Source organism: Emys orbicularis, chromosome 4 (genome assembly GCF_028017835.1).
Source record: "Emys orbicularis isolate rEmyOrb1 chromosome 4, rEmyOrb1.hap1, whole genome shotgun sequence".
Taxonomy (NCBI): domain Eukaryota; kingdom Metazoa; phylum Chordata; order Testudines; family Emydidae; genus Emys; species Emys orbicularis.
This window is the reverse complement of record NC_088686.1, coordinates 72,793,245-72,811,314: the sequence shown is the minus strand read 5'-3', so window position 1 is coordinate 72,811,314 and position 18,070 is coordinate 72,793,245. Positions and strand designations below refer to the sequence as shown.

The 18,070-nt window shown below is 43.8% G+C and overlaps 1 protein-coding gene across 2 annotated transcripts in view; it reads left to right on the top strand.

Moving 5' to 3' along the window:
* Nucleotides 1–7,045, top strand: part of GPHN (gephyrin) — a 582,350-nt gene extending 575,305 nt beyond the window's left edge. For both annotated transcript variants that reach the window (XM_065404477.1, XM_065404478.1), the window contains 3 exons: nt 1,040–1,143; nt 4,484–4,580; nt 6,137–7,045. In XM_065404477.1, coding sequence (XP_065260549.1) covers nt 1,040–1,143; nt 4,484–4,580; nt 6,137–6,270 — 335 coding nt within the window. In that variant the 3' untranslated portion in view covers nt 6,271–7,045. The remainder of the gene's footprint in view (nt 1–1,039; nt 1,144–4,483; nt 4,581–6,136) is intronic.
* The last annotated feature ends 11,025 nt before the right edge of the window (nt 7,046–18,070 follow it).

Below are 18,070 nucleotides of genomic sequence, written 5' to 3'. Positions count from 1 at the left end.
AAAGAGGGCATTATTGCCTCACTTCACTGTATCTCTTTGAAAATCAATATGCACAGAATGAGGGCAGGTATACACTAGAAGCATTTCATTGGTGCAGCTGCATGTGCTGACATAGTGTCAGTGTGGACAGTGCTCAGGTCGATATATCTTGCATGGCTGGGGGGTGTCTTTTTCATACCACTGAGAGATATAAGTCACATCGACTTAAGCGGTAGTATAGACCTACCCTCAGTGTTGCATTAGCAGTGTGGATAGGAAGCTGCATATTCTGAAGCTAGGAAGAACTTGCTTTACTCTGTTTACCTTGCATGCGTTTGTGACCACAAAAGAACTGCACTTCTTCATGAGATCGTGATTTTTTTTTTTTTTTTTTAGATATATGCTTAGGGTTTCTTTCTCTCCTGTATTGATTGTTTTCAGGAGAGAGATGAGAAGAGCATTTACCTGATTGTATAATGTATATTATTAGAGTTGTCACCAAGGACAGCCCAGGTGTTGGCAAGAAGTGTTGTTTGTAAAAAGTAGGTGGCACTCTTCGCTCTGTCAATACTAAATCTCAGTAGCTGGTGCTAATCCCTCTGAATTAGTACTAAAACAATTTGCTGGCATGATATTAGGGGGCATTATACTGCCAAAAACCAACTTCCCAATGAATACCTGAAGAATCTGAGCATGTGCGGTCATTAAAGATCCCATGACACTTTTTACAAGAGTACAGTTATTATTCCAATGTCTAGTCTGAATTATAATCTGATAAATTACATTCTGTGGCCCTAAATTTCCCTTTCAATTTCAGTTGACTACAATATTCTGCTTCACTTCTTGTCCTAAACTCCTGAGTAGTAAAGTTGTGTACTGCTTAACAACTGCCATATGCCACTCCAGATTTAAGTGAAGATTTTCCTGTGTATATAGTGTGAAAAGCTCTTTGGAATCCTTTAGGATGAAAATTGCTATGGAAATGTGAGATTATTTCATCATTTCACATCTTAACTCAGAATTACTCACATGTGAACTACGGTTGTGTTTTGCTCTCTAGGAAATCCTGTATCAGCTGTTGTCACCTGCAATCTCTTTGTTGTCCCAGCACTGAGGAAAATGCAAGGCATCCTGGATCCTCGGCCCACCATTATCAAAGCCAGGGTAAGGACTTTCAAATATAGGATATTTGAAAAATATATTTGAGATCCTGCTGTCTGACAGGCTCAGTGAGCCCGCCCCACTCCCCCTCCCCCCCCCATACTCTGTCTAACTTTGGATATCTCAGCACTAGAGATATGATGATAAATTGAAGGGAATTCACAGCAGAGAATAGATCAGATGACTAAAGGTAAATGATTTGGAAAGATTTTAAAAAGCTAAATATAGATTGAATTTGATTAAACAAAAACTAAAGGTCATAAGACAATTGCCTGAAAAGATGTAATGGGTGTTTACACTGAGAAGGGAGAGGAATAGTTTAGGGTTGGCTTAGAGGTTGCTATTGGAGGCCCTTTCTCCAGTCTCCTCCCCAATCCCAGGGCTGAGTGTAAAATTTCCACCATGCCTCTTCCAAGCTACTGTCAGCCCAGGGAAAGAGGAGACTGGATCAAGGAATCAAGCAAATCCCAGTTTCCTGCATAACAGTCCAGCTAGTCCTGTTAGGCCTATCAAACCAGCCCATCCACATACTTGCAAATTTGCTCATTTAACATCATTCCTAGCTTCATTTAATGATCATTTTAGCTCCTGAAATCACTGCAAGATGGATCCGTTTTTCACTTACACATTGCTGCATCTCTGTTTCATTTTTCCCAGACCCTTTACTTTGAATAGTGGGTAATATCAGTCTCATCCATGCATGTTCCTGACAGTGCAGGTTGCAACTCACTGAGCAATGGAGGCCATTTAACACTTACGCATTTCATAAGCAGCTGGCTTTCCCTCTAGCTCATTCCTCCAGCCATTTTCTGGATTTGGAAGGGGGCTAAACTCTTCCAGGCTGGAATTTTCTGTAGGTACTGTGTAATTGTAGAAAATGGCAGTGTTTTTATGAAGTGCTGCCATTTCATTGGATGTACCAGCTGTGCATAGGGCACCACTGAAGATGTACATGGTCCACTAAGTAATACTGAAGCAAGTCAAAAAGTACTGCATTGATGTCTAATCCAAGAAGGATAAGAAAAGCAATCCTAGCTGGTGTTCCAAGCTGACACCCATAAGCTTGCAGCTGACATAATGTACTAAAATGTTTAAAGGTCATTGATATCAAGAAATGTTCTGCTGCGTCATATTGATGTTACATTTGAAAGAACTGACTGTCCAAAGCCCAGAACTATGGCGGTTGGGTGGGGTGGGGTGAGGAAGGACTTTTTTTACCAGAATTTTGAGTACACGTAGGATCTAGGAAGGTCAGAGACATAGTATAAGAGCATAAGAAAGGCAGTGCCTGAAAGAGTAGCTCAGACAATTGCAGGAAGAGCTGCCTGTGGGAGGGCATAGGATGTGGTGAGTTCAAGCACGTGGACTGAAATGATGAAAAGAAAAAGGGGGAAAGCAAAGGGGATTTCTGTTAAGCTTTTCTCAGCTGTTAAGTTTGTGTAGAAGGATTACTTAGAGATGCAGGAAACATATAGTCAGCCCAACTTACTTAACCTATCAGAATCCTCTCTGTTCACATCAGAATGTTGAATGAAAATAGGAAGGTTTTGAGATAGTGATTATAAAATCACTGTTGTGTCCATGTTTCTCTCCTCTTAATGAAGTCTGTTTCAAATTTGCTCAGTTTAGAAAAAATCTATGGACTCGTAAACTGTCAGTGCTGCAAACACTACCTGCGATCCCAACAGCAAGCTCTATTCCAGGGGTCGGCAACCTACGGCACGCGTGCCAAACACGGCACGCGAGCCGATTTTGAGTGGCATGCTGCCTGCCCAGTGAGAGGAGGAGGCGGAGGGGCCGGAAAGCGCCACGCTGGGGGAAGAAGCGGGGGAGGAGGGAAGCTTGGCTGCCGCAGGACCACGCTTCTGCCTCCTGCCCCCGCAGGGGAGAGCGGTGGGGGGGGTCCCGGCCCCCCGCCCCACACAGCCCCCCTGCCCACCGCTCTCCCCTGCGGGGGCAGGAGGCAGAAGCTTGGTCCTGCGGCAGCCAAGCTTCCCTCCTCCCCCGCTTCTTCCCCCAGCATGGTGCATTCCAGCCCTTCCTCCTCCCCCTCCCTCTCGGCGATGGCCCTTGCGAGGGGGAGGGGGAGGGGGAGCGGAGCAGAGCCGAGCGGCAGCGTGCTCCCTGCTCCGTAGGGGACGCAGAGAGAGGTAGGGACAGAGCCTGGGGGAAGGGGGTGGAACAGGGCATATCCCCCCCAGCCCTCTGCCCTGAACCCCCCCACACATCCAGCCTTCTGCCCTGCACCTCCACACACACACAGCCCTCTGCCCTGACCTCAAGTCGCCCCCAACACCCAGCCTTCTGCCCTGCACCCCCACACACCCCCAGCCCTCTGCCCTGCACCTCCACACACCCCCAGCCCTCTGCCCTGACCTCCCCCCAACAACCAGCCTTCTGCCCTGCACCTCCACACACACCTCAGCCCTCTGTCCTGACCTCCCCCCAACACCCAGCCTTCTGCCCTGCACCTCCACACACACCCCAGCCCTCTGTCCTGACCTCCCCCCAACACCCAGCCTTCTGCCCTGCACCCCCACACCTCCCCCAGCCTTCTGCCCTGACCTCCCCCAACACCCAGCCTTCTGCCCTGCACCTCCACACACACCCCAGACTTATAGAGAGAGACCTTCTAAAAAACGTTAACATGTATTACCGGCACGCGAAACCTTAAATTAAAGTGAAAAAATGAAGACTCGGCACACCACTTCTGAAAGTTGCCTACCCCTGCTCTATTCTTTCTGCCTCTTAACCAGTCATGCCACTCTGTCCAGGGATCCTATCAGATCTCACAAGGATTGGGCTGTAGGAAGTGCTGATGGTGATTAACTAGATGCCACTCTTCCCTCTGAGTCAATACCCAACCAATACCACAGAGTGTCATTAGTGAGAGCTGCACTGTTTGAAGCACCATCTTTCGAATGAGATGTAAGCCTGAGGTCCTGACCACTTGACTTGCCCATGGAATTTTTGACAGTAGCAGGGAATATTAGCTCTTGGGTTTATCCGGTTGAGATAATTACTTCCTGCCAATCTTAATTCTCCCTACAATTTCAATTGCATAAATTACTCTACAGTCCTAGTCCTAAACAGTTATATAATGCTGCTGTGCAGTTAAAAAATCTTTTGTGTTCCACCCCAGAGGTGGATAGGTAAACTTGGGATAAAATGTACTAGCTGTGTGAGTGTGAGTTTACCCAACCTTCACCAGTAGTAAATATTCTACAGTCAGAACTGAGCTGACAATCCTGTTGCAGATGACTAAAGCAGAATAAAGTCTAGCTTGTCTAATGAAATGTGAATGAAAGCCTGTATCTTCTTCCTCTCTTTGCTTTTCCTGCAGTTATCATGTGATGTAAAATTGGATCCTCGCCCAGAATACCATCGGTGCATACTGACTTGGCATCACCAAGAACCACTGCCTTGGGCACAGAGTACAGGTTAGCCACTTACGTAGACTGACACACCCACAGACAGGCTCCCAAACATCCACCATACAAACAATCAAATACATACACATATTTACACACTTAAGCCTATAACTGCATGTTTGCCAACATACACATGCACACACACACACACACACACACCTGCACATACTTACATGCAAGTTCACTGATGCTGTAGAACACAGACTTGCTAGCCTACGCCAATTTTTACACAATTGCTTGCCTTCATGCTCCCTGACACACATTCATTTGCATACACACAGCCTGCCTATTTACACATTCTTTTGCATAAACATTCACTCACACTTGTTTGTGCTCACTCATAGACATGCACTTCCTCACATGCTCACTTCCACACTCATACATTTACTAAATACAAGTTGGGGCATGGATGGGAGCTGGGTGATTGAATTTAATGCCAAATAAACAGAGATGTTGCTAGCTGAATGGGAGAAACATCCAGTAGAGATAGCTGAGGGTGGTATCTATTCTCTCAATCAAGAGGATATGGCCACTTTTTACACCAGATTTGCAATCTGGGGGTGCTGTTCGATCCTCAGCTGCTCCTAGGTTTCTAGGTTGAAGCAGTACTTGAGTAGTTTTTCCATCGGCATGTGGCTAGTAGGTTGACCTTGCCTCTCTCTCAGATGGATGTAGATCATGCTACAGCTACCCATGCTTTTGTCACCTCCAGATTGGTTTAAAACAATACATCCTACATGAAGCTTTCCTTGGAGACTACCTGGAGACTTGTTAGTACTGATTGTGTCTCACTGCTTACATAGGTAGATTTAGCACATGGAGCTCTACACCTCTGATTCCAAAGACTGAACAGGCACTTTTACAGGGGCAATTCAAGATGTTGATTTTTATCTGTAAAGCTTTACATGGTTTAGTTCCTGGTTATTTTATGCGCTACCTCTTTTCTCATGTTCCAGGCAGACAGTTGATACCAACTGGAATGCTCTCACTGTCAGTCCCTAGGTTTGAACACCAAGAAGCCAAAGGCAGAGTATTCTCTGTCGGGACTTTTGCCTCTGTATTTTGCTTCACAGTTGGTCCAGCAGAGCTGAAATTGTTCACTTTCACAACATATTGCAAGTCTGAGGGTGTCAAGTGGGAGTTCTGAGTTCTTATGAGTGGATGAATTATGTAGATTGTGCTAGGTTTTTAGTTATTGTATGAAATGGATTAGACACACAAATTGTAAGATAACTATGGTGTCAGTGGAAACTGGTGGGAAGGCAATCTGAAAACAGGAAGATTTGAGAACATCAGTGGAAAGGTGGGGTAGTAAGGGGAAGAAATGTGGGAGCTTGGATAGCAAGGAGGACAAGTGAGTGAATGGAAGTTTGGAGAACCTGGAAAAAGTTCTTTCTCCTGGGTACTCTGTAAGTATTTGCCATATGTCCGTTGAGTATCCAGACCCCATGCTCCATGACTAAATTAGCTCCATGATTCTCCTCCTAAGAATAGCCCTTTTTTCCATCTTCACATATTGTGGTAGTAGTACTGTTAACCGCAATCTTTCTCTCATTCTGCTCTAGGGAATCAGATGAGCAGTCGTCTGATGAGTATGCGTAGTGCCAATGGACTGTTGATGCTACCTCCAAAGACAGAGCAGTATGTGGAGCTTCACAAGGGCGAGGTGGTGGACGTCATGGTCATCGGAAGGCTATGATGTCACCAGCAAGAGTGAAGCTTTGATGCATGTCCACATATCATTGACTGTATCCTGTAATATGCAACGGCACAGCTAGTTTTTCTGAATTGGATAAAGTTGATCAGTATAGTCAACATCTTGAACTATATTTCAAATGGAATTTAAATAAATACCTTTTAAAAAAACTTTAAAAAAACAAATCTTAACAAAGAAATTTATTCTGATTATATCAAAGCAACTTTTTCCTTTCTTGCAATTGCTTTGTGTGTTCAATGCTAGTTCTGATAGCAGTAGCTTTTAGTAGACAGCAGTAGGTGCCTGCAGAACTTGTGTTTTTTCTCATCTTTAAGATACAACTACTTATGCTCTTAAAACAAGGCTGTCTGCTTATTTATACTAGCGTAGACAACACTTGGATTTCCCTTATTAGTATGCTTCATAACTGCTTCACAGAGAGCTTCTGCTTGTTCTTTATCTTGTATCTCGTGTTGATGTGCACAGTGCCAAAAGCAGAGTGGCTGCACTGGGAACCCGATCAAGCCCCGAGGTTTCCCCCCTCGCTGCGCGTTCAGGGATATCTCTCGGCCCAGCAGCCACCTGGCTCAGTACTCTTGGGCAGTAACTGGATACCTTTTATTTGAACAAACAAAAAAAATTGCTTCCTTAAGTGCTGACAGCCTTTTTAACCAATACATTTAAAGATGTACAGAACTAAAAACTAAAAAAAAAAAAAATCAAAGACTGATCTTGTACAGATATTAATGTTACCAGCATTCATGTGGAAATCAAATGAGCAAAGAAATAAAACTAATGTTAAACAACTCTGTACCATAACATTTTCTGTAATGATATTGAAACTTAAATGAATAAAAAAAATTCCTTGATCATTATTTAAAATTTCACCGTTTTAGCCTTGTTGTTTGAAAATAGGGAATAATGTTTCTTTCAGTTTTTGGGGGGAATGGCTGGGATAAAAGGAATTGTCTAGGATGATATAATGAGTGAACTGAAATTAGACCAAAAGGACATTTAGACTGTTCTAAGTATAAGATCTGTGGAATAGTCTCCCAGTTGAAGAGGTGGAAGAACCCATGACTGGGTAATTTAAAACTAAACTAGAAAAGGCACTGAAGAATATGCTGTGCTTTCATTGAATTGCATGACAATTCTGCACTAACCCCTGATATGTACTAGAGGTGGCCTAGTACTATAGGTCCTTTCTCTCCTCTTCATGAATCTTTGGTTAATACCTTGTCCATTCACAACTTGCCCAAATTATGTGCTCTGGGGTTCCATGTATAGCTGCAGAGTCCATAAATTACATCCCTTTAGAACAGTGGTTCCCAATCTGGGGTTCATGAACCCCTGGGGGTTTGCGAAATATTACAGGGGGTTCTCAGGAAAAAATTCCCTAATGGCGGACAGAGCTGTCCCTAGGGACCCCAGGCAGCATGGGGCCAGCAGCACGGAGCCACTGGACTTCCAAGAGCTAAGCATATCTATCACACTGAGGAGACTTAAACTTCAAGACTCCTTACAAGAAATGGAAAGGGAGGTAGATATTTTTTGCTGTTTTTAAAATTAAATAGGCAGCTAGTATTGTTTTTAAAATTATTATGAAGAACAAGTTTAAGCTTTGTTGTAACGTGCGTTGTTTGCCTGGAGTCTGGACTGCTCAAGACCTGAATGCTTGTGTAGGAGGAACTCTTTGAGTTGGCTTCTTAAATACCTTCATGCTGTTTCACATCTGATACTCCTTGATGAAACATAGGAGCCTTGTCTTATAACAGGCTTATTCAAAGTGATGCAAGCTACGAAAGTGAGATCTTGGAAGAGTGTTGCCGTTTTCATAATGTAATAAAAATACTGTAATGATAAATAATAATAAATTGTGTGTAATAAGCATGTCATAAAAACAAATTTTATATTTCCAAGATCACTGCTTTTATAATTTATACTCAGGTAAAGGAGAAAATCCCTGGAAATATTCATTTTTAGGAGGGGGTTTGCGAGACTTAACATTTTAGTGAAAGGGGTTCACAGGTTGTTAAAGTTTGGGAACCACTGCTTTAGAATGATCCTACACTGTGGAGTCAGTGCTATCATGCCTGCTCCATTAATGAAGTCAGACCAATTCTGGCTAGTAGTTTTGTAGTTATGGTGCTGGAGGGGAACTCAGGAGATCGGGTTTCAGTTCCTGACTGCCACAGACTCTGCCACTGTGTGACTTTGGGCACACTTCCTTGCTCTGTGCCACAATTCCCCCGTTGTAAATGGAGATAATATTTATCTGCCTCACAGGGATGGTGCTAGGATAAATACATTAACATTTATGAGATGCTCAGATATTGGTTCTGCAATGATGGGAACCATAGAAATACCTAGTGAGAGAGACCTAAAGTAACAAGCCTTTGCAAAATGCTCTGGAAGGTGAGACTCTTAAATATGATGCAGACAAATAATTATTATATCAGTTACAAGGCAAATATCAGGCAGGATAGAAAATAAAAATAAGATTTATTAACCACATTACTAGGAACAATTTGATGGCAGGTTGTTCATAGTGTTGGAGCATTTTGTTACAGAGAAAGATAGCGAGACTCAAGAAAATTTACAAGTAGCCATCTGAGACCTGGTCTATGTTACAAAATTTCACTCTATCTGAATATGGCTGTGAACAAGCATGTTAACTAAGGCAATGTTGAACATTATGTATCAGTGTAAAACAAGCCAACTCATCTCAACAACCAGCTAACCATCATTGTGTATAACTAAAACATTTAAAGGTAAAAATGCCAGGGAACAGTCCTGTTGCAGCTACAGTAACTGGTTTGGCACATTATTCATGTTTGGCCAGACCCTATTCCATCAGTTTCTGAGAATCCCCTCACATGTGGATTAGTATCCAGGACATCAGGGTGTGTTGTGTAGGTGGCTCAGAAAGTTGGTAATGGGCTGTAGAGCCTTTTAAATCACTTTCTACCAAGCCTAGATTGATAGTGACTGAACACTATTATCTGGTGGACTGTGTGCGCTATGGACCAGAAGCACAAGGGGGTTTGCGAGACTTAACATTACTATCTGAACAATATTTCTTGGCCTTTGTAAAATAGAATGATAAACTCAGAACAGTTCCTAGTGGACAGATGTTCACATCATAACTTACAGTCTTGTTGGCAGCTTCAGAAAAGAAGTCAAGAAATGATGGGTCTCGATCCTCTCACACTATGTGGTTATACAGGCTCAGGAATGAGAAAGTGGTAGGCTAATTTGAGGGGTATTCGCATTAATTTTACCTCTCCAGCGGATAATCAGAGTATTTCAGTCCCAGGACTATCAACAGGGTAACGTTCATCATAACTCAATGTAATACTACAAAATATATAAAGTGACAGAAGGTAGGGCTTGTATTTTGGCTTTTCTGTTTTTCTCTTTTTTGACCTGGTTCCTGACTTTCTATGTCCTTTATCATGAGCTGGGATCATAGCCCCCATGTCCTGACCAAATTCCACTTTGAGTAACCACATTTTCCCTCTCTAACCATCACCAGCAATTTCAATTTCTTTCCCCACCCTAGTTTCCTCCACTCCACCAATAGTGCCCACCTAGACTGGTCACTGGTTCACTTCTCCTATGCTGTCTTCCACATCTCACACACACAATGCCCTTCCCAATCTGCCCTGTAGTGCCCAACCCTCCTCATAACCTGATGTGACAATGAGGCCAACTGACATGGCCTATCTCCAAGAGAGACTCTGTAATAGATTTAAGGTCTTTGGACTATGCACCACCTAACAAAAGTCATGCTAAGAAGAACCTAATACATACTGGGACCTTTGTTTTGAGCCTTTTTTTTTTTTTTAGACTGGGACTGTTGATATATTTCTGGGTTACAATTATTTGGGTTAAAAGACTGATTATAGAAATTCTTTCCAGATTTTTTTCAAGGACTGAGAAGTTTTCCAAGGACTATACAGTTATAAAAAGCTAAAGGATTCTGAAGTGAAGGTAGCATTTTTGCCAACTTTGGTCTATTGGCATTTCAATATCTTTTTTTTTTCTTTCCTATCCTTATTTATATTATAAGATTTAAGTGGTATGAAGCTTATTGAACATCAGGTCAAAACTGTTCCTTGGGTTTGAAGAATGTTAACCCGAGCCAGTCCTGGATTAGTATCAGCCTGCTCATCTGACACTGGCTCAGCTGGCTTTTGGCCACAGGAAAGAGGAAGAAACATAGTCCAACAGCCAGGCCTCATCTTTACATCAGTCTTCCAGCCTGATCTCAGATGAACCAGGAACTGAGACAAGAATAAGGAGATACCAGCTTCAACCCACATCTGACTGTAAAAGAGCATTTTTTCCCTGTCCCCCTGCTTTTTTGTGCTTCTTTTTGTGCTCGTTTGTCTTCGGGGAGACTGATTTTTGTGCGTTGTGAATATAATAAGTTAATGTGACCATCATTTAAGAAAACAGTTTTTGGGGAGGGGAGGGGTTTGTTGTTTGGGGTTTTTTTTAATTTACAATTCTCCTTCCTCTTAAGTTCATAGAATGAAAGGTTTATATGATGGTGTGAGTTTTGAGATACTATGCCTTAGAACATAAGAATGAACCCTGGGAACTCTCAAGCCAGGGAGAGAGAGGGCTAAGGGAGCTTTAAGTTACCTTTGCTCCCTCCTGATCCTTGGCTATTCCAGAGACTAGAGAGGCCGCCCCCAGCATATCTTTGCCAACCCTAAGAGCCTATCTAAGTTACAGCAGCCGCCCCATGCTGCTCTGTGAGCTGCAGCGCTGCCTGGAATATCTTCAGGCACTTGGTGTCTGGGGCCAGCCTGCAGCAGAGCCAGTCTCCTGGCAATCCAATGAAAGCTGGCCCTGAAAGAAGCTATCTAATTAACCTCGCCACCTGATTGGCTGCAGGCTGACACTTACGCTCAGTAGCAGCACCAGTCCAATGGCCATTCAACACATTCTAGCCTGCACTTATTGAAGCACTGGGGATGGGCAGGTGTGGGCCTGCCCACATCTAAAGGCCCCTCTCCTCACATTCTCCCCTGCAACTGTGCTTGATCCTGTCTCTGCCTCCACTGTCTCTAGCCTAGCTCCTGCTCTAGCCCCAGCCTGTACCCACTCCTACTCCAGCTCCTTCCTGATCTCTGACTTCCAGCTCAGATCTTCATCTCCACCTTCTGACTATGACTCCTTCATCTTAGGCTTTGATCTTTGACTCCTGGTTACGACTCCTGGACCTGCCCCATCTGGATTCAGCTCTACCTGATAGGCCAGACTCTTGCTCCAGACACTAAGCCAGACCACTCACAGCTCAGTCACTGATACTTTGAGCAGCTCAAAAGATTGAACAAGTGCGGGTAATGGTTGGACTGCCCTTCAGATGGATTCTGCAGAGGCAGTTGTGTCTCTGCTGGACATCGTGGCAATTCTGCAGACCTTATAGGCCCAGGTTATGGCCTTGCAGGTACAAACTGCAACCCTATATGCTCAAACCATCCTGCCCATAGCTGCTGCCCTGGCTTCTAGGGAGCCAGGGATTCCAATACCAAATAAGTTTGATGGGGACCATAACAACGTCTGCGGTTTCAGGAACCATTGCTGGGTCCTGTTCATGCTTTGGCCCCAGTCATTCTCCACTGACCAGACCCGAGTAGGACTTATTACTAGACTACTAACTAAGGATGCCCTGGTCTGGCCATCTCCCCTCCTGAAGACTTTTAGTCCTCTGCTGAAGCAGTTCAAAGAGTTCATCCAAACTATGGCAATTGTGTTTGATGATCCGAATTGCACACTATCTGCCAAGAATGCACTGGCCTGGTTACTCATCAAACAGCACCTTTGATGGTTACAATGCTCCAGCGTCACTGGGATATTTTACAGTTCAGTCTGATCCACGCACCTCACTCCTCCATCATCTTCTGCATTCCTTGGCTCATCACCCATAATCCATGCATCCACTGGGGGACAGGGACAGTACACTTTACATCAAGACTCCACCATCAATTTTGCGTCCCAAACACATGTGCTGGACCAGAAACCCCCTGCAATCTTTGCCAGCTACCTGAGAATTCAGAGACCAAAGGAGGTACACTGAAGGGGACTGCCGCCATCCCTGCAACTCCCTTGGTAGCTTCAGGAATCCCAGTGAAAATTCTGGATTACTGCGATGTTTTTGATAAAAAGAGGGCAGATGCTTTGCCACCCCATCATAATTATGATTGTCCAATTGACCTGCAACCCACAGCCAAGATTCCTGTTGTCCGAACTCCAGATGCTCTGGGAGTACCTCCGTGACACCTTAGAGAAGGGGGTTCATTTGCCCACACACATACATCTCTAGTGGGGGCTCCAATCTTCTTTGTGGCAAAGAAGGATGGCTCCTTATACCCTTGTGTTGACTATTGAGCTCTGAACAAGGTGACAGTCTGAAACTGCTACCCCTTGCTACTTTGGGAGGCTCTACTCAGCCAAATTTTTTTACTAAGTCAGACCTACATGGGGCCTACAACCTGGTCTCAATCAGAGAAGGTGATGGATGGAAGACTGTACCACACCCAATTTGAACATTTTGAAGCGTTAGTTATGCCTTTTAGGTTGTGTAGCACTCCGGCAACATTTCAAAATTTCATCAATAATATTTTTTGGGACATATCGGACCAGTTTGTGGTTATTTATTTGGATGACATTCTTACTTTTTTTGAAAACCGGGCACTGCATGATCAACATGTACTCCACATGCTTAACAGACTCCACCAAAACCATCTGTACTCCAAACTGGAGAAATGTGAGTTTGACAAAGACACAGTCAAGTTCCTCGGGTATACCATTTTCCCCGAAGGGCTAACAATGGATCCATGGAAAGTATTTGCCATCTCTGGATGGAATGCCCTGAAGGACATAAGAGGCATTCAGTAGTTTCTTTGGTTTGCCAATTTCTACAGGCATTTTATCAAAGGATTCTCTCACCTAGTTGCCTCAATAACTGCGTTTCTTTGAAAGGGAATTCATTTCATCTGGTTGCCAGAAGCACACTTCACATTTGATCAGCTAAAAAGATCTTTTACCTCAGCTCCCATTCTTGTGTACTTGGATCCTGCCCAGCCCTTCACCATTGAGGCAAATCCTTTGAACTTTGCCATCTGAGCCATTCTGACACAACATACTGGCTCACATAACTAATTCTATCCCTGTGCCCCCAACCCCTGCTCAGAAGAGTTATGATATCTAGAGCAAAGCCATAAAGGCAGATTTTGAAGAATGGAGACACCTTCCAGAAAGAGCTTAGTTCCTGGTCCAGATCCTTACTGACCACAAAAATCTGGAATATCTTTGAACTGCTCATAACTTTAACTAGTGATAGAGCTGCTGGTCACTTTTCTTTGCAAGATTCAATTTTGTTGACACGTATTGCCCTGGATCACAGAATGGGAAGGCAGATGCTCTGTCCTGCAAGGATTAATATGCTGAGTAAGACATAGCTCCCTTTGGTACCATTATACACCCATCAAGTTTTCTCCAAGGGACAGCAAACAGGAACCTGATACCTTTCTTCCGGTCCCTGCTTCCCCAAGACCTCCAAGCTACTAAGAGCTATCAGACTCTAGATGCTCCTAACATTCTGCCCCACTCAAGATTTCATTTGAAGGATGGTCTGTTGTATGGCAGAAGGTGCCTTTATACCCCAGAGAGCCAGCCCAGACTCAAGGTGTTAAAGATGCCAATTGCCAGCCATTTCAGCCACTTCAAAACCCAAGACCTAGAGCTGCAGAATTTCTTGTGGACATGGTTGAGTACTGACATTAAAAGTAACCCTCCTTCAAGGGTGCCTGCTAGGGCGCCAGAGGACCTAACTTCAGGAGGTATTTCTGAAGGAATGCAAGTATGAGTTCTGGAGCATGAACATTTTCTACCAGCTCCCATGATTGTGCTTCTGATCCATAGCACACACAGTCCACCAGATAATAGTGTTTGCCACTTGGACTCTAGAATTTCCTGGGCCTCATACTCCTGTTGGCCTTGGATATCTACTAAAGGTGGTGGTGGAGTAGAGTGGAGTGAACAGGAAAGGGATTCTCCATGTTGGATTTCAGAAGAGATAGATGGAAAACTGGGTGGACCATCCAGCAACTGGAGCCTAAATGCCTACAGGGTTGATTGGTTCTGCTATCTTAAATGGGCCTAGGTACTGATGATCCAATTTTGCTGAGGGACAGGTGGATTTTAGCTGTTTGAAGGACAACCAGACCTTATCTCCAACAGACAGGGTCAGTGTGGCTTGGCATTTTTGCTTAGCATGATGTTTATATGTCTTCTTGGAGACTTCAAGGTGTTCACTAAGCTCTCATTGGACCCAGTGAAGGTGGGCAACTAGATCTGCTGTGGAAGGGACTTGGGAGTCTGGAGGTGCAGCTGAATTAAGTTTAAAGTGGAAACTGTAGTTTGCATAGAAAGACCTATGTTGGGTGGATGCATGAGTGGAGCTATTACACCTCTTCCCCGATATAACGCTGTCCTCGGGAGCCAAAAAATCTTACCGCATTATAGGTGAAACCGCGTTATATCGAACTTGCTTTGATCTGCCGGAGTGCGCAGCCCTGTCCCCCCGGAGCATTGCTTTACCACGTTATATCCGAATTCGTGTTATATCGGGTCGCGTTATATTGGGGTAGAGGTGTATATGCAAACTCTGCATATGGCAGGAGGACAACCCAGTCACCTTGACAATAACTGAGAAAGCAATAGAGGTGTTGCTCAAGGACCTGGTTCGCTTGTTTTGTCTACCTGTTGGTCTGCAGGTGATAGGCTGAGGAGGTAAGAAATTTCATTTCTAAGAGTTTGCAGAATTTGTGCCAATAACAGGAAGTGAATTGTGAACCTTGATCTGAGACTACTCCAGTTGGCAGTTCATGGCGCTGAAAAATATGATCTAGAAAAAGGTGGACCGTTTTCCTGGACAGTTGGGAGGGAGTGAATGGAAATAAAGTATGCCACCTTAGTGAGGAAGTTGACGGCAACAAGGATGACAATGCAACCATGGGAGTAGGGTAGCTTTATGATGAAGTCCAAGGATACAGAAGACCAAGGTCGAGATGGGGTAGGCAAAGGCTGAAGAAGGCTGAGTGGTTTGGCACATGGGCACTTACTCCAACAGCACAGATCTCCATAGTAGAAGGCTAAGTAGGTGTTGCCGTTCTAAGAGGGTGGGTGAGAAATATTAAAGACCAAATTCTCTTCTCAGTAGCACCTGTGTATTTCTGGAGTAATTCTATTGAAATCTATGAAAGTACTTTGGATTTATACCTGTGTAAATGAGAACAGAGCTGGTCCCTGAAGAGAGATTGAAAGACTGCCCCCCACCCAAACTGGCACATCTGATCTAGCTCCAGAGTTGAGGGAGTAATGCTTCATAAAGGTGTGAAGTGAACTGCATATCGCAGCTTTACAAATTTTAATACATACAAGGAGATGAAATAACTATCACAAAACAGAATGGGCTTTCAATTCTTCTGGATAGTTGGAGTACTATTGGAGGCTTTAAAGTCCATTCACACTGATCCTGGCCCGTCTAAGACCTCGTCTACATTAAATTTACACCACTAAAATTGCCCGCCATTGCTACCACTGGTTCTACTGGTGGTTCCAAAAGTGAGAATGCTAGTGTAGACAAGGTACCATCAGCTACCAGTGTTTTAAGCACTATGTGTGTAGCCTGCTCTAAGCAGCATTACACAATACAGTGTTTAAAACGGACATGCCCACCTGTAGTCAATTGCCCCTGAAACCAAAACTTCTCCTTTACTTAAGGAGTTAATACTATTTAAAATATTATTTATCAAGGCTGGGATTTTTCTAAAGAGCCTAAAAGAGTTAATCAATAAGAGTGCCTATCACTAAATCTCCTTTGAAAATCTCAATCTAATATTTTTCTAAAAGACATTGGAGATACCTGCTTCATGTACAGAATTAAACGGCCAGACTCACTGGTATGCTCTAGCTGCTTCACGTTACCTTGATGACCCAAAACAGCCATAAACCTATCTTAATTGCCAGTTTAAATGGATTTAGTGCTACCTTGTGTGGCTAAAACAACCCAAAAACTTTTGGTGGCCTGGGCTAAAAGGGAAGGATCACTTTTGAGGGCAAAGGAAAATGTCCATGATCTTAAACCACTTAATTCCAAATATTAATGTGTATTTGTACTGTCTTTTGAAGGATGATTATGAAAATAATGGATCATTCAGAAATACATTTAACAGTTTCCTTCTCCTTAGGGTTACAGGGTCTCCTATTTTTCTCCACAGTTACCTTGGAGCAGGCCTCTTGGCCTGGATGTTTCCCTTAGAAGAAAATTTCTGACTTCTCTTGTGGGAGACATGAGAAATCTGTGCAAAACTCCTACTTGTCCTGCCCCAAGGGTAGAAGAGGATGCCAGAAAAATGGTAAATAAGTCCCCACATCCTTGTTAACTCCAGCATTCTACTGAGGTATTATTACCTCACCACTCAGAAGGCACTGCTGGAGTGGAGTTGAAATCTTTGCCACACTGGCAGCTACTTACTGCTGACCCAGACTATAACCACCCTGAAGGAACACAGGAATGTCATTTGCTGAAGTGGAGATTGAAATCATGGTAGACTATCAAAGCTTGGCAAGACCCCTAGTATTTGGGAACCTTCTCTTACTCTGAAATGCATTATGCCAAATTTTCAGTCAGTGGAACAACACTGATTTACATCAGCTGAGGATCTGTCCTGCTCTGTGCAGAAAGGCCCTATTTACAGCTATGCTACATTGGTATCATTGATATTCTCTTAATACTGACTTTTTATTGCAGGGTTACAGCCATTTGGATTGTCCACTGACAGCCTAGTGATATGAGCTGCTGTTGCATTACTCTGAACTGCCAGCAGTCCAGTAAGGTGGTAGCCTAGGTAAAATGCACACATGAACAAACATGGAAGAAAAAATTCAGGCTTATCTTTTTCTGTACATTCCATGTTTGTGGATGAGCTCCTGGCTCAGGCAGTTTCATGGTAAGGGCTGGTGGGAGCCCCCTGGAAATATAGCATTTAATAGCCATCTGGTAGGTGAAAAATTGGCGCATTCCAGGGGGATAAGCACAATGGTACTCAATTATAGTAGAGCAAATTGAAGCTGGTGCAGAATTTGGCAGCTTGTTTGTTACAGGGTGCATTTCTGGTGCACATGATACCAGTTCTTTTGGGTCTCCACTGGCTAGCTGTTAGCTACTGGTAAAATTTAAGGTGTTGGTTCTGACCTACTTATTGGACAGACCCTCTAGGGTCTGTGTGTGTGCAGTGGCACCTGAGGTCACATAAGAGAAAGTGGGGAGCTGGCAGAGTGTTTTCCATAATGGCCCCTTTGAAACTTGTGCCTCACTGGCCAAGTTCAATTGATTTGACTCAATATTTTATAGGGAGCCAGAGTAGAGAGCGAAGGACTGGCTTGATGTGCTCATGGCAGCCTGTGTTGCTGAGGAAATGCACTGCTGTGTTCATACTAGTTAGAGTTTCCTAAGGGCTGATGACTAGGGCAGGCTAGAAAACAACAATTCTGATTTGCAAAAAATTTAGAGGTTTCAAAATGTGGTTTTGGTTTGGGTGTCCGTTCCCCCCCCCCCCCCCGCAATTAAACAAAAATTAGACCTTTTAAAATTGTTTGTGAAAAAACTAGACAGAGAGAAAGAGAGCGAGACCCCAGAATAGCAATTAACATGAGGGTTAGGGCACTCACCGGGGCCGACCATGGCCCAGGTGGGTGCCCTTGCCACTGTGTCTCCTACTGA